We start from the raw sequence: 14,396 nt of genomic DNA on the forward strand, positions 1-14,396 counted from the left end.
TTCCAACTCAAGACAACCTTGCCGACGCTCTCACCAAAGGTCTCGCCCATCACCAATTCCATCACCTTGTCACCGGGATGGGTCTCAGCGGAAAACCAACCTCTTTCGCAAAGGACGCTTGAGTGAGGGGGAGTGTCGAATCCTATTGTTCTCCCGCACGTCTATTGTTCTCCCAGAACAATAGACCGCATGGAACAATAAAGCACATCCACTCTTCGCACCTTTCCTTTTGTTCTCGCTTAGCAATCTGCGACTCGCTTAGCAATCTGCGACCACTGTCGCAAGTTGCGACCGCAATCGCAAGTTGCGACCGCAAACCGCAACTTGCGACCGCAAACTGCAGACCGCAAACCGCAAACCGCAGCACCTTGCCACCTACCAGAATAATATATATAGCAGACCATTCTGGTCTGATTTCATGATCCCCTCTTGTATATTTTATCCTCATGCAAACTATACAACGGTGATCAACTCGATATCCAACAGATACGACTGTTTCCGATTGCGAGACGATCGATACGATTCCCCCACTATCGGCATTGAAACACTGGGATCTGGCTGAAGCCAAGCAGGTATTCGATAGATGCCGAAAGCAGATGCAGGATCTCGATACCAAGGAACTCATTCTTGTCGCCGAATGTTTCGACGACCTTGTCCAGGCGAAGATAGGTCCAACCCAAGCCCACCTTGACACCAGGTGGGAGAAGGCGGCAAACGACAAGGAGAAGCTTCTGCAATTATGCATTGCTTTCTACAAGAAAACGATCTCTCGCAACAAACGTCACCTGCTCAAGAGTATAGATGGTTTCATCGAGATCACGAAAGATCACGAGAAACCTGGAGAAGTCAAGAAGAAGAAGATCGTTCAACTTTTCAGAGATATCGAAAAAGAAAGGGGACAAGGTGGTGTGTTCTGGAAGAACTACCAGGACGATCGAGAAGCGGAGCAGGATGAGGTAACCGACATCGCTGAATTAACGATCGACAGCCTCGATGAGCAGTAGCGTAAGGGATTGCCTACGGAAAACTGAATCTCGCTTTGTTGCGTCTGGCGTATACTGTGTTGTAATCTTATTCCGTTCACTGTGCATTCCGCGTGTCCTTCAGTCTGCAAAAAAACGAATGTTTGATGCATCACCGCAATTCACCTAACACCTCGAGATAGTAATCGAGAAGTCAGAAAGCAAAACATGACCACATGAATCACTTCGAGTGCCCGCAGTAGTAGAGCGACCAGGAATATCGATCATGCACTGCCGAGCGCGCCACACGACTGCATGAAACGATGCCGTCAGGCCGTCAAAGGAAACATTCATCGAGGGAGAAGGATAGTTCTGGAGCACAGGGCAACATTGAAGAATATGATATGCTCTTTGAACACACAGGAGAGTTCTATTCCGCCATCTGATATCTCCCTCCTAGCCAAGAGCGTATATACAGGCAGGGAAGATGGCCACAGCTGGGGAGAAAAGGCGAGGAAATTGGAGTCTTCAATGATACTACAGACTACCTATCTGCTTATCACGATGTCGGGTTCGATCGATACCATTCAAACCTACGAGCCCAGCATTCTGAAAGCCTTTTCGATCATCGTGACCCATGAACCGGATGATGCTGAGCGAACGGGATGGTACAGCATCGTGGACAGTTATGAGGCTCGTTGCGAGAGATCCTCAGAGGAAGATCAGCAAATCCTAATGAAAAGTTTACACGAGGCCCTGCAAAGCACTTATGCGGGTACTTGTAATACGAGGCAGTCACGTCACCCCATAGAAGAATACACTCTCGCTCGATTCGACGGGAACATGACCGATGCGGACATCAGGCGCAAGATTCACGAAATCCAACATTGGTACTCCTTCACGATTGGCGACGATTGGGAAGAATGCAAGGCCGGATCTGAAAATTGCCTGTTCCGAGTGAACCCTGATTACAACTTTAGACAAGTCTTGAGCCACATGGCCAGCCTACATCGAGACAAAGGTCGGAATGAGCAAGGCAAATTCTGGCAGGGCTGGGAAGAGTACCTCCGTGACAAAGAGGCGAAGCGGGCGTCGTCGTGGGAGAACTGGAAACAGATCAACGAACACCAGTCATACGCAGGGCGCGAAGACCGTTCTTTCAAAGCTTTCGAGCGCGAGATGCTGCGGGCGCTTGACGAAGACAAGATTCATGTGGTCCACCTATGGTACGAGAAGACAATCGGGTATGAATGGGATGATAGCAGGGCCGGGTTCATGAATATGCTCGCCGGTGTTTTCAGTTCGGACGAGCGAGGCAGACTGTCAGATGTGGCCCACCTCTTTTACGGACTGCACCTGTTGAACCCTAATCAGAAGGATGAAGGCAGCTTCTGGGAGAGCTGTACCCGCCGGGAGCAGGTCCCCGATCCTGCAAACACCGAAGAGTCGAACCGGGAGTCCGAAGATCGTCAAGCCGACTAAAAGTAGCGTAAAAGATCCAGTCTGCTTCTGTTTATCTGTGAAATCTTACCATGTTGTACCCATATTCGCGCTGTATCTCGAGCGTGTTGTTTTTGGTTGTGTTAATACTTTTCTCCTTGCACCTGTCTAATGTGCTGTTACGCTCCTTGTTTGCCATGCGTCAAAGCCAAAGTGGCTACAGTATCGTGCCCGAAAAGGCTGCAGCGTCTATGACAGGCGCAATCAAGTTTGATCAAGGACATTAGGCGTAGATCTCTGGCGTAGGGGCTGCGTGATTGATCAGAAAAGAAGGCTGATCTGACGATATCAAGAAGGATCGCCTTATCGAGGGTCATTATTATATCGTCTCATCATGCTCATACATCTCGCCGACGTTTGGATCAATCCGTGTATTGCGAGGCCACCTTGGATCGCTTCCTCAAAGTGGGCCCCCACTTGAACAGGATGAAGGGGATCGGTGTCAACAGAGTCGCGATTAATGCCATCAGAAGGCCAGCGTATTGCGATCCCACTGCGGCGCGATCGAACAACCCGATCAGCAACATGGTATTTGACAGGAATTTGACAAGAAACGACTCACTGTTGTGGAACATCTGCGAAGCGAACAAAGGTCCGACGGCGGCCAACATGTTACGCATGAGACCTTGTCCCGCGATTCCGGAACTCGCTTGTTGCCCGTAAGAGTCGTTGGTGTAGTCGTAGACCCCGTTGAAGATGCTGAAGATACCGGATCCGATAAGGACTAGCCCGAAACAGGGTCCGATCCAGTGAAGCCTTTCATATTGAGTGAAAGAATACTATGGTTGATGTCGAAATTGGCGATGGGTATCAGCAATGTTACTGACGGATACCCTTGCGATGAATACTTACGATGAAAAGACCGCCAGGAAGGGTCCAACCCAACCAGAGCGAAAGATACAATCGCGCTTCCGGGACGTTCTTGCCCCCGCTTTCTTCGTGCTTGCGTCGGTACATTCTGTTTGAATGATTGAGCTGTCAGCCTCGCATATCATTCGCTGCGTCGCTGAAACGTGGCTGCGACTTACCGTTCGCTAATAAAGTTAACCCCAAAGGCGATAGAAACACCGATACAAAGAGCGATATAGGGAAGACCGGCGATCCCGTGGCTCCAGCCTTTCTTTTCCTCGAAAGTGATAGGGATGACGGAGAGGAAGACGAAGGTAGTGAACCAAGCGAACGCGATCCTGCGAGGCAGAAATATACGAATATTGGTTAGCACGCGCCACGCCAGACATGGGCGCGGTCGGATGCGCTTACCAAAGACCGAATGCGAAGAGGACGGGCTCGGTGATCAATAGATGGATGGCTTTGACACTTCATATCGAATGAATGTCAGTCTCGCAAGCGATGAGGAGCACCAGTCACCCACACACTCACCTGCTCTGGACCAACAGATCGGCGAAGTTCCGCGCCTCCAATTCGATCTCGGCAATGTACCGATCATCCCCAGTGATTCTCCTGATCTGCTTAGCTCGCTTCTTGAGCTTGACATCTCCTCTAGTCTCTTTCAGCGTCAAGGCGACTACGACGAGAAGGACTCCGTTCTGGATCATCTGGATCCATTCTTGCCACCATGGTCCGAGAGATTCGTCTACAAATCCAGCGTAGATGGGAGCAGCGACGGTGCCGAAGATGGCGACGTAGGAGAAGAGTGCTGTGGGAACGGTACGATCGACGGGTTTCCAGATGTCACCGAAGGTTCCTCCGACCTGTACACGATAACGATTGAGCTTAGAGAAGAACAGGTACTGGTGAGAAGTGCCTTATGCTTACGAGAATCGTCCCGACACTACCGAACATCCCCAAGATCCCACGTCCGATCAAAACTTGTGCGATGTTGTTCTGATTTTCAACTAGGTAAGCGTCTTTCCGATCACCCTATCAGACCCGAGCCAAGGCTTACCTTCAGGGCGAGCAGCAAGAAAGTAAGAACGAAGAACATATGACTGAAGATATATGTGTATCGTCGACCGGTGACCTCGGTGAGCGGTCCGATGATCAGAGGGGCGATGGCGCAGCTGCATGATAGCGAGCAATCGAAAAGAAGTACCGGTCAGTCGCGAACGCGGCGCATGCATAGAGTCGACGGGACGATTACTCACACTCCGTTGAAGGTGGTCAGACCTCCTTGGCCGGCCAGCTCTGAAACACCCAGTTGGCGCGTCATGCTTCCAATACTGCTACTGTAGGATGTCGTAGCCAGACCCTGAAGTGCGTTGTCGAAGTCAGTCCAGGTTAGGGGATGACATTGCTCTCGATAAGGGCTTACGATGAACAGGGTCATGCAACATAGTAGTCCCGTTGTATACCTGCAGGTCCAGCCGGATCGATGTAAAGATCGAATCCTTTTCAGGCAACGAACAATCTGGTACTTACCATTTGTAAGCCCTCGACCAATTGAGAGGGTCTTCTCGGTCTCCCTCGACGAACTTTAGGAGGATGACCTCGTTCCCCTCCTTGTCCTTTGATTTCTTGGTATACGTCGCAGGGAAATCATAAGGGTCGCTCTCCTTCTCATTCCTCGAACTCTGTTCCGAACCGATCCTGGTCTCTTCGTCTTCTGATGCTTTCCCTTCCTGTGCACTCCGGACTCGCCAACCCTTGCCACCGCCGATGATACCCTTTTCACAATCTTCCGGGTCGGTGGTCCTGACATATGAGGGACGGTGGACGGCGCGAGCAAAGCTTCTGGCTCGTTTGTTGGCTAGGGTTGGGGCTTGTGCTGCTTGTCGGCCAGCGACTTTGGGAGCGGCGGTGGCTACATGGGCGACAGCTTTGGGAGCCTGAGCAGCGTTCTGCGTGACGTTGTTCATGCTGTGCCGTAAGGATATCTACTGTTGTGATCGAGAATACGGTAGGCTATATCATCGATATTCGAGGTTGTAGCGACTGGGAATGGATGCTATCTTTCCCTTGGAGGACTTCATCTGCCTATAACCAGCCCGTCGACAGGCTGCAAGATGGCCGACGTCGCACTCAAATTCTTTGCAATGATCTCGCCCGCCGGCGAACATTGTCGTCACATTCCTTACCGGCCGGATACACAGGTGACGCAAGAGGAGAAGGGGCGAGATAGACGGCATTCCCCACATGCTTACTTTCGCCGAGCCCATACTGTAGCATGCAAAAGTTTGCCATCCAGCAGGGCAGTGTTCGGGTACACACATGCACATGACGTCGATCTATCTGCGATTCGAAGCGAGATCAGCTGAGAGGCAACTGCCGCATTTAGCGCGCTGCTAAGGGTGGGACGGGGAGTTAACCCGGGTTGCGCGGGGGTTTTGACGGGCGTCGACGGATCCTGTAGAGAGCACTTGGATTTAAGATGGGCCAAGTCAAGGACACGTTCGACGGAACAAGAACGGTAGGATGGCACGATATTCAACGGGGTCAGACAGTATCCATGGCGCCAGTCTGTGTCATCGGATACAGCGAGAGAGAGAAATACAAGATGAAGCGCGATAGTCATTACACCCTGGACACGATCTCGATGCAGATGTACAGGACATTCTTCCGAGATCTGCGGTTCCACTTATCAGGCGACACTACGTCGGTACTTGATGAAAGCCACGAGGTTTTCGTACGCCTCTTCAGCCTGCGCTCGGAGTTCGGTCTGTTTGCGCTTGTCCACGCTGCGGGTCTAATATACGAAGATATGAACAGCTTCATGTCAGCGACGCATGCCCAAGGTCATTAGTATTACCGCCTGAGTCGACATACCATGCTCTTGCACTTGCTGACCACGGCAGTAAGCGCAGCGAGATAGCCCCCCGCGGTAAAGACCTCGTTATACGAACACCTCTCGTCCGAGTAGACGTCAAAGATGGCATTGAGCGCGGCTACGATCTCCTCGGTCGAGACGGGTGGAGATGCGCTGACGAGCGAGATGAAGAGATCCCCGATGACCTTGTTCTGTTGTACGGGAAGACCTTCCGTCATGGACAAGGTCGCTAGAGCCGAGATGATACGGGTCTTCAGGTTGGTCGAAGGAAGAAGCGAGTAGACCTGGGTCAGCCCGGTGATCTGTTCCGGAGTGATGTTCTAGTAAAGCGGGCAAAGTGTCAGCCAAGGTTCTGAGAGAAGAACGACGCTCACGCTGGACTCACTAATCCACCAAATGATCCGATCCGCGCGAGCCCCACCCACACACCGGCCAACACCTCCAACGCGTCCTTCCTAACCTCCTGACCTTTCATCTCCAACAATTCTTTCCCAGAAGTCGACCCCTCCGGCCCGGCCCCGATGAGCTGCTTGGCGATCTCGAACGATCCCTCCCAGAGTTCGTTGAGGTTGGTGAACGACGACCCGACGAAATGTTTCCACTCGGCCCGGGCTTTTCGGTCGGACGATGCGATATCGTCCACCGAGCTCGGCAAGGGTGGTGCGGGCGTCGGGGCGTACGACGAGATGGTGAGCAAGAGGTTGTTGAGCGCTTCGAGTGCACGCAGGTGGATCGACGAGAGGAAAGCGGTGGAAGGTGGGTGCAAGGATAGTCCGCCCGAAGCGGGAGGGTAGGAGATCTCAGTCGCCTGAGCCAGAGCGAACAGACGGGTGTGCATGTTGGATCCCATCAACCCATCGAGCGAGGTCGATCCCGTCCTCTTGGGTTGTTCGACCATCATCGAATCGTCAACGACCTGCTCGCGACCCTTGGCGATCAACGCTTCGTCGGCGTCAGCATCTCCGTCCATGTCCATCTCTTCTTCATCATCATCATCTTCCTCCTCCTCTTCCTCTACGTCTCCGCCGCCGACAGCTTCTTCCGAATCCACAAGCCCGGCACAGACGCTCGTCATCACCTCTAGCGCGACCATCAACGTCGACAACCTCTTCTCGATCCCATCCAGCTTGATCTCCGCCGGAGACCTCAGGTCGGCCTTGATATGCTTGATCTCCTTGGCGTCCTTTTCAGAGACGGTCGGGATCTCGGGTACGGTCTTGACGACCTCTTGTGCGACCTGAGCGAGATCGACGTCGAGCACCGGTCGGAGGAGCGGACCGACGATCCGGTTGTCAAGGCCTTCGATGGTGGAGATCCCATCGTCGTTCAGGTTGTGCAAGACCCCGGCGATCAAGACTCGTAGCAAGGACTTTTTGTCCTCATTGACGACCTGGACCGCTTGGGTCTTTTCCGTCTCGACCTCCATCCCCTCGGCCTTGCCCTTGCCTGTAGCCGGGACGGCAGTGGGCTCTTCAAGCATCTTCAGTTGTTCGCTCTGAACGACGGTCAAGAGGTCCTGAACGACCGTGCCCGGCAACCCCGCATTAAAGGGCGGGTTATCGAGGGTGATAGCATAGAGACACTGGGCGGCGGCGAGTACGGCTCCGGAAGGGATCTTTTCACGATGCGTGATGAACGCCAAGAGGAACGAGGGGAGCCCAGGCATCTGGTTCAAGGCGTTGAGGATCTTGTTGCTGGTCTCGCTGTCGAGGTCAGGTGACGTCGCTTTAGCACTTGCTTCTTCCACAGCCAAGAAACTGATCTCAGGCTCGCCTTAAGCACCAAAACAGAGTCAAGACGTTCTCCGCCAGGGCAAACACCTGGTTCCCATCCAAGTACCCTTCCGTCTTCTCCGACCCAGCCGGCAGAGGTTGTTCGGTCAAGATCAATTGGATACGCTCTGATAGCTGTGTCGCAGAGAGGGAAACGATGGGATCAGACTCGTGATACTATGTTTCCCTCTGACGTGATCGTTCCTTGCGACGGCTTGCAAGCAGCACAGCAAGATCCTGAAACTCACCTGCGGGACCAAAGCCTGAAGAGGTACCAAAACCTGCTTGTTATACATCGCCCCGCACACTTCATGTCCACCGTCGATAGCCAAATTTCTGTTTTCAACCGACGCACGAACCGGGAGGGGGGTCAACAACCTTGTACATTCGAAAGTGGATCAAGCAAGAAAGAGAAATTCGCTGGGATATAGGATAGGATTTGATCTTGGGATGGGCATCCGCATGGTTTGTTTTTAAGGTATACAATACAACTTGTTCTTTTCATCTTTCCTCCCTTTCGTCGGCGATGCCCATCCCATCCCGACCCATCTCTGAACGACCTCCAAAGCCCCCAGACGAACCACCAACAAAAACCCAAACCCAAACCCGATCAAAACCCACTTCGAGACTCACCTCAAAGCCCCACTCCCTTCCACCCGTACACTACCCACCCCATCGCTCAACAGACCGACCAACTTTTCCAACACGTTCTTCCCCAAGAACAACCGCCTCGTCGCAGGGTCGTTAGAGATTAGCGTGGAGATAGTCGATGCTGACCAGGCTCGGTCGGAGGGGGAGGAGGATGTTAGTTTTTGGAGGACCGGGAGGAGTTGTTGTGATGAGCCGGAAGTGTTATTGTTGTTGTTAGAGGTGGAGCCTTCGACACGGGAAGAACCGGAAGGGAGGTGTGAGTCCGGGACACGGATAGGGTTGTGACGACGAGCTTTGGAGAGCGCTTTTTTGGAGGGTTTTGATTTGGCCATCGTGCAGCTCTTTTGATCTAGATCCGGCACGTCGATTGAGGACGCAGGAGGTGCAGTTGAGGAACGTAAAGATGTGCGAAGACAAGCTGATCAGCGATTCGTCCTCCAGACTCTTCGAACCACGACCGAAATCCCGACCACGACAAAAAGGAGAAAAAAGGTGTTGTGTTGAATTTTTCAGAGAACCGGTTTAAAATCAAACCCTACGCCCATTCCCCATCCTCCGCGTTACCCCAAACCCCAACCCCCGAAACACGCTCTCGACCTCCCGAAAGACCAAACACCTCTTCTTACACTCTCAACCCACTCCTCCGAGAAGGAGCGGGGAAAGCGCCGGAAGAAGCAGAGGTTTTTCGAGAAGGAGAGCACGCGGGGATCGGGTGGGGAGGTTGGGAGTCTGCATAAAAGGAAAGAGGTATCCAGGAAGAGCATGAGCTCGTCCGGGACCGGAAGAACCCGGGTGGATTCGACAGGGGGTCATTCGGCACTTCCTATTGTTTATGGTTTGAAAGCCTCATCATTGTTATTTTGTTGGTTTGTGTTGGTTTGGTTATTTTGTCGGGCTTTTCGAGGGAGGACTGGACGTGAGACGAGCTTGCCTTGTCTCGAAATCTTTGCCCGAGAAAAGATTGACGAGACGGGGCCAGGGCATACAGACGGTGTACTCACAATTCTTCTGACAAGATATTGAGTGGATCTGGTGATGTATGGCGTGTAGCCGATGTATGAAGAAAAGCAAAGCTGTTGAACGCAAAGTGAACTTGTAGAAAAGAGAATTTTGTTGGGAAAGACGAGCCACAGCGGGGGAAGAGAATTGCTAGACGGTGAGGCTGGGAAGGATCACGTGACTTGTTTCAATTGGCAGGTATCACGTGATTTGATATCGATGGTCAGGGCCTCGTTTCGGTTTCATCGACTCCACCAGCGAAGTGCTTCTACAGACTCCCTGGGGCGCAGCCCAAATAACGAAAACGACCTGCGCCCTTGCTTGAACTTGCTCAATTCTGCCTGCCTACTCAGACGGACGCTCGCTGAGAGGATCTGGGAAGAAGACTGCGCGCGTTATGTTGGTGAAACGACGGGGTTGGGAACGACTTGATCGGGTTCCCCGCTTTCGTCCATCTACAAGGCTACGATGGAGCGATTAGGCGGCGAGGATATTAGAGATTTTGATACCTCCAGCCGATCGCTTCTGGCGTCGAAAGATCGACACAGCCAACTTGCCTAGGGATGGCGGGAGGCTTTCCCACCGTGGCGAAGTGACTGTCCGGCTTCACTCAGTCTTCGTTGTTGGCTAACAGGCAAATATGACGCTCCTCGCCTCAGTTTGACAATATCTTCATGTGCAGCCTTTGAGCTCCTTGATCCTTGATCAAGCGCACCCCTCGCCAAGCTCCAAGTTGTGCGCTGCGGACGCCACGTGCGTCGATCTAACGTAAGGGCTATAGTCTGCGTTGTTTACGGCAGACTATCGATAATGCCGTCATTGAGCCCCTCCCGCCAACTAGAAGCGCGACTTCCCCTTGTCTTTTGCGCTTGTTGAATTCGATTGTTCGTCATCGTTTTGCATATCGACGTGGGGGAAGTCACAAGATCGAAACCTCTAACAATTCACCACCTACTACCTCCCACAACCTTAGACACAACACAAAACACAACACACACGATGGCCACCCCGCAACTCGATCTCAAGAAGCCCGCCGAGCCCGCCGCCGACGCCAAGGCCGAGGTCAAGGAGGAGAAACTCAGCAGCGACGCTTTGACCAAGTATCAGACCGCTTCGGCCATCTTGGGGGATGTCTTGAAAAAGTTTATCCCTACTGTTGTGGAGGGCAAGTCGGTGCTCGATCTCTGTAACGAGTGAGTTCAGTTTCAAGGTGGAGATTGAGGGTTTCGGGGTTGTCCGGATGGGGGATGGCTGACAATGTGTCAATGTCTTTTTGAATGTGCCCTTTGTCTCCGTCTGATACTCTTCGACACGATGATCGTGCAGGGGAGACGCCTTGATCGTCCAACAAGCCTCTACCGTCTACACCTCCAAAAAAGCCCTTATCCCCAAGGGAATCGCCTTCCCCACCTCGCTCTCTTTGAACAACGTCGTCTCCCACTTCAGCCCTATGCCTTCGGACAAGGATGTACCGGTCTTGAAGGATGGGGATGTGGTCAAGGTCATGATGGGCGTGCATATCGATGGGTATGCGAGCGTCCACGCTGAGACGCTTGTGGTTGGAGCAGGGGAGGGGAAGAAGGTGGAGGGTGTCAAGGCGGATGCTTTGAAGGCTGCTTGGGAGGCTAGTCAGGTCGCTGTGAGTTGAGCACTGGCTTCTCCATCACCATCGTGTCGTATCATTATTAGGTCAGATCGCTGATCTATTCCTTGCCTCACCCTCGTGTTTCCGCTGTCGTGTCGTTTCGAATTCCGCAGATGCGATCGATCAAACCTTCCACCAAGAACTTTGTCATAACCGACATCGTCCAGCAGATCTCCAAAGACCACGCCTGCATCCCCGTCGAAGGCATGCTCTCCTGCACCCACTCTCAAAACGTCACCGACGGCGCCAAACGGGTCATCCTCAACCCTTCCCCCGAACAAAGACGAGACCACCCTACGGAGACCTTCGAAGAAGGCGAGGTCTGGGGTGTAGATGTCCTTGTGGTGACCGGGGCGGATGGGAAAGCCAAGACGGAAGAGAGCAGGACGACGATTTACAAGCGAGACCCCAAGGTGAATTATCAGCTCAAGATGCAGACTTCGAGAAAGGTCTTTTCGGAGGTACAGAAGAAGGCCGGGGCGTTCCCTTTCACGTTGAGGGTCTTGGAGGATGAGAAAAGGGCGAGGATGGGTGTTCAGGAGGCCGTTCAGCACGGTAAGTCCAGTGGTGTTTCTTTTTTTTTTGGGTGTACAATGGGTTGCGAGGGAGAGTGAGCGTAGTGGCTGATTCTCTTCGTTGTGCATGTTGTTGTAGCCCTCTTGAGGCCTTACGATGTCGTCCACACCGCTCCCGGAACCTTTGTGACCGAGTTCTTCTTCACCCGTGAGTCCTTTTCGTGCTCTGCATCTCGATTGTTTTTTGCGGCTAGCGATACTGATACCGATAATGATGCGGGAAATGATAAAATCGTTTGTGCAGTGGCCTTGTTGCCCGCTGGACCTCTGTTGCTCTCCCCCGTCCCCGTCTGGTACTCGCCGTAAGTCCCTCCTCTACTTCCCCGCGCTTGTAACATGAGTTTGAAGGCTAACGGAATCGAATAAATTGGGCCCCCACAGTGAAAAGGTCAACTCGGACAAGGTCATCGCGGACGAAGAGCTCAAGGGATTGTTGGGCAAGAAGTTGAGGGACGACAAGAAGAAGAAGAAGAAGGGTGGGGATGCTCCTACGACCGCTCAGTAGATGAGGCGATGATGAGGGCGGGGCGAATGCAGCGTATATATCGGTCATCATGTTGGGTGCGAAAAAGAATGAACAATGGAATTGGGTACGAGGTTGCGGATTGACGGATTTAAGAGCGTTCAATGGATCGAGTGGGGTCTCGCCGTTCGTTATTAGTCTGCCTTGCAGATCAGTCAACGCCAGGACAGTATTGAGTTGCGTTCAAGCAGAACCGAGACGAACATACCGGTACAGAGTAGTTGCGGGTCGTCCCTAAGACCTGGTGGCAAAACACGCGTGATATGGCTCATGTTACGTGGTACTGATACGTAGCGCGGGGCAACCCGCCCGACACTGTAGCACGCTCCAACACACCAATCAAAGCCGGAATGGTCGATGAGTGATGCTGCTATGCTGTTCCGACAAAGCGAGGAGGATATCATCAGATTTCGCTCTAAGGTAAACCGAAACATTTCAATAACGAAAGGAGATCTCAGAGTAGTGTCAAGAGCGCGAGCCGATCCTAGGGAGATGGCATTCGGTGACTCTGGTTGTAACGTGTAGCAGATTTCATGCAAGGCTGGAGCAGAAAAGGAGTCGTTGAAAGATGAAACCGACGGCAAGGTCGAGTTTCGGGGGAATGTCAAAGGGAGCAATTTCGCTCCCAAAGTGTGTCATACCCACCGTTTGATAATTTCAGATACATAAGCTATCGTGTAGAAGGTCTGAACCATCGCGATTGGAGAAAACAATTCACTTGATCACACCCGTTCCCCATTCCCCACATCAACCCCTACTTCCCAGATCTCGACTAAGTCACCACGATGTTGCTCACTTCAAAGCTACTTTCCGCTTGTCTGATGCTCTTGCCTTTGATCAAGGCTGAACAGGCGGAAGAGATCAAACAGTATGAACTGTGCGAAGGTGCAGACCCCAACGTGGAAAAGAATGAAAACGTGTCTGACGTAGGATCTTTCGTGACCGGCATTATCACTACGTGGAAATCCCCTCCCGTGAGTCTTGCGGCGCTCTTCAACATCGCGAATCACCGCGTTGATTTCAGCTGTTGTTTTTACTCCAGGCCATTGTTGTGCCTGACATCGAGACACCGAGCGCTTGCATGGATCTAATCCACAGTAAGGCCATACAGTCTATATCGCCAAGGGTACAGCGAGGCTGATCGATAGGAATCTAGATAACCAATCTTTGTCCTGGAATTGGTGGAACGAATCTTTCGAATACGATCAGGATACCAAAGTCTGCTCGATCTGGCACGGCAAATATCGTTTAAAGCTCGATAACAATGGTACAGCCAAGGCGTCAGTGTACATTGGAGTAAATCGGAGCTCTTGTAGTGAATCTCTCGAAGGCTTGGATCAGATCGAGGCGTACAAGGGTGAGTGACAAGAAACGAGATCTGCAGTAACTTGCATACCCATCGCAAGATTTGCTTACAATCAGTATTATTATGATCAACTCGTTATGCTACATCCAGAGCCCCTCCAGCACATGTCTTGCTGCGACGTATGGTACAAGGGGAAAAAGGATAAATGGACCCCAAACCCGAACGGCTTCCACTGATAGTCCTGACCCAGATCGCTGACGGGTGTCATGGCTATGCTACTTTTGTAACCAGCGAGTAGAACAGTTTTCCATGCATCAAATAACAATCGCACCCCATGAGATTGCTGTACCGGCGTTACAGAATTGTTCAAAGGCGGATATCTTTTGTAGCTTAAGCTTGAGAGACTAATGCCTGTGTAGTAGGGAATGTCTTAATTCGATAGGCGTACTTCATCCTTACCTTCAGCATACCTGACAGTTATAACGGTAGGGCTTCAGAAACTCAAGCGATTGCGAATGTGCAAACCACTCGTATGTCGATGATCGTTCCCGCCTGATTCACATTCCTCTCTGCCACGGCAGCGATTCTTCGGCTCTACAATAACAACAAGTATGATGTGAGAGATTTGAGACATGAGAACGAGTCGATAAGCGTCCCCCCCTCTCCCTATTCGGGTCTCCTTCACCTCCGCCCGCCTGTGATGGAGCAAACAACATAGACAGTTGGCACTTGTCTCCCA

General features: G+C 52.1%; 5 protein-coding genes across 5 annotated transcripts; 3 read left to right on the forward strand and 2 right to left on the reverse strand.

Moving 5' to 3' along the window:
* Window positions 1–596: 596 nt before the first annotated feature.
* On the forward strand, window positions 597–2,444 carry HD553DRAFT_358712 (uncharacterized protein; the record flags this gene model as incomplete). The annotated part of the gene is made up of 2 exons (XM_046183919.1): window positions 597–956; window positions 1,386–2,444. 2 exons carry the CDS (start codon window positions 597–599, stop codon window positions 2,442–2,444), a joined length of 1,419 nt encoding a protein of 472 aa, XP_046034861.1.
* Window positions 2,445–2,768: 324 nt separating this feature from the next.
* HD553DRAFT_314848 (major facilitator superfamily domain-containing protein) lies at window positions 2,769–5,747 on the reverse strand. Its single transcript, XM_046180401.1, has 11 exons — window positions 4,842–5,747; window positions 4,735–4,774; window positions 4,568–4,671; window positions 4,369–4,483; window positions 4,239–4,307; window positions 3,843–4,174; window positions 3,723–3,779; window positions 3,491–3,649; window positions 3,315–3,420; window positions 3,025–3,241; window positions 2,769–2,955 (listed from the first exon to the last, which is right to left on the reverse strand). Exons 1-11 carry the CDS (start codon window positions 5,276–5,278, stop codon window positions 2,825–2,827), a joined length of 1,767 nt encoding a protein of 588 aa, XP_046034862.1. The 5' UTR covers window positions 5,279–5,747; the 3' UTR covers window positions 2,769–2,824.
* A 218-nt stretch (window positions 5,748–5,965) lies between these two features.
* HD553DRAFT_73493 (uncharacterized protein) lies at window positions 5,966–9,055 on the reverse strand. The gene is made up of 6 exons (XM_046184455.1): window positions 8,592–9,055; window positions 8,207–8,294; window positions 7,960–8,093; window positions 6,572–7,889; window positions 6,186–6,506; window positions 5,966–6,105 (listed from the first exon to the last, which is right to left on the reverse strand). The coding sequence occupies exons 1-6, from the start codon at window positions 8,939–8,941 to the stop codon at window positions 6,001–6,003; spliced, it is 2,316 nt and encodes a 771-aa protein (XP_046034863.1). The 5' UTR covers window positions 8,942–9,055; the 3' UTR covers window positions 5,966–6,000.
* A 101-nt stretch (window positions 9,056–9,156) lies between these two features.
* HD553DRAFT_73496 (uncharacterized protein) lies at window positions 9,157–9,676 on the forward strand. The gene has a single exon (XM_046184456.1). The coding sequence runs from the start codon at window positions 9,372–9,374 to the stop codon at window positions 9,630–9,632; it is 261 nt and encodes an 86-aa protein (XP_046034864.1). The 5' UTR covers window positions 9,157–9,371; the 3' UTR covers window positions 9,633–9,676.
* Window positions 9,677–10,570: 894 nt separating this feature from the next.
* HD553DRAFT_298281 (peptidase M24, structural domain-containing protein) lies at window positions 10,571–12,504 on the forward strand. Its single transcript, XM_046178576.1, has 6 exons — window positions 10,571–10,801; window positions 10,935–11,247; window positions 11,367–11,808; window positions 11,908–11,976; window positions 12,073–12,130; window positions 12,210–12,504. The coding sequence occupies exons 1-6, from the start codon at window positions 10,608–10,610 to the stop codon at window positions 12,331–12,333; spliced, it is 1,200 nt and encodes a 399-aa protein (XP_046034865.1). The 5' UTR covers window positions 10,571–10,607; the 3' UTR covers window positions 12,334–12,504.
* Window positions 12,505–14,396: the final 1,892 nt, after the last annotated feature.

This window comes from Filobasidium floriforme (genome assembly GCF_021052385.1).
Source record: "Filobasidium floriforme strain CBS 6241 chromosome Unknown HD553scaffold_17, whole genome shotgun sequence".
Lineage (NCBI taxonomy): Eukaryota > Fungi > Basidiomycota > Tremellomycetes > Filobasidiales > Filobasidiaceae > Filobasidium > Filobasidium floriforme.

Excerpts from the sequence above, each read along its gene's own strand:
- HD553DRAFT_73496 (XM_046184456.1), top strand. The coding sequence starts at position 9,372 with ATGAGCTCGTCCGGGACCGGAAGAACCCGGGTGGATTCGACAGGGGGT.
- HD553DRAFT_314848 (XM_046180401.1), bottom strand. The coding sequence starts at position 5,278 with ATGAACAACGTCACGCAGAACGCTGCTCAGGCTCCCAAAGCTGTCGCC. Across the intron at positions 4,484-4,567 it reads CTGACCACCTTCAACGGAGT|CTGCGCCATCGCCCCTCTGA; the intron begins GTGAGTAATCGT and ends GCTATCATGCAG. Across the intron at positions 3,650-3,722 it reads CTCTTCGCATTCGGTCTTTG|GATCGCGTTCGCTTGGTTCA; the intron begins GTAAGCGCATCC and ends TCTGCCTCGCAG.
- HD553DRAFT_73493 (XM_046184455.1), bottom strand. The coding sequence starts at position 8,941 with ATGGCCAAATCAAAACCCTCCAAAAAAGCGCTCTCCAAAGCTCGTCGT. Across the intron at positions 8,295-8,591 it reads GAAGGGAGTGGGGCTTTGAG|AAATTTGGCTATCGACGGTG; the intron begins GTGAGTCTCGAA and ends GGTTGAAAACAG. Across the intron at positions 7,890-7,959 it reads ACTCTGTTTTGGTGCTTAAG|CGAGACCAGCAACAAGATCC; the intron begins GCGAGCCTGAGA and ends TGACCTCGACAG.
- HD553DRAFT_298281 (XM_046178576.1), top strand. The coding sequence starts at position 10,608 with ATGGCCACCCCGCAACTCGATCTCAAGAAGCCCGCCGAGCCCGCCGCC. Across the intron at positions 10,802-10,934 it reads GTGCTCGATCTCTGTAACGA|GGGAGACGCCTTGATCGTCC; the intron begins GTGAGTTCAGTT and ends ATGATCGTGCAG. Across the intron at positions 11,977-12,072 it reads GACCGAGTTCTTCTTCACCC|TGGCCTTGTTGCCCGCTGGA; the intron begins GTGAGTCCTTTT and ends TCGTTTGTGCAG.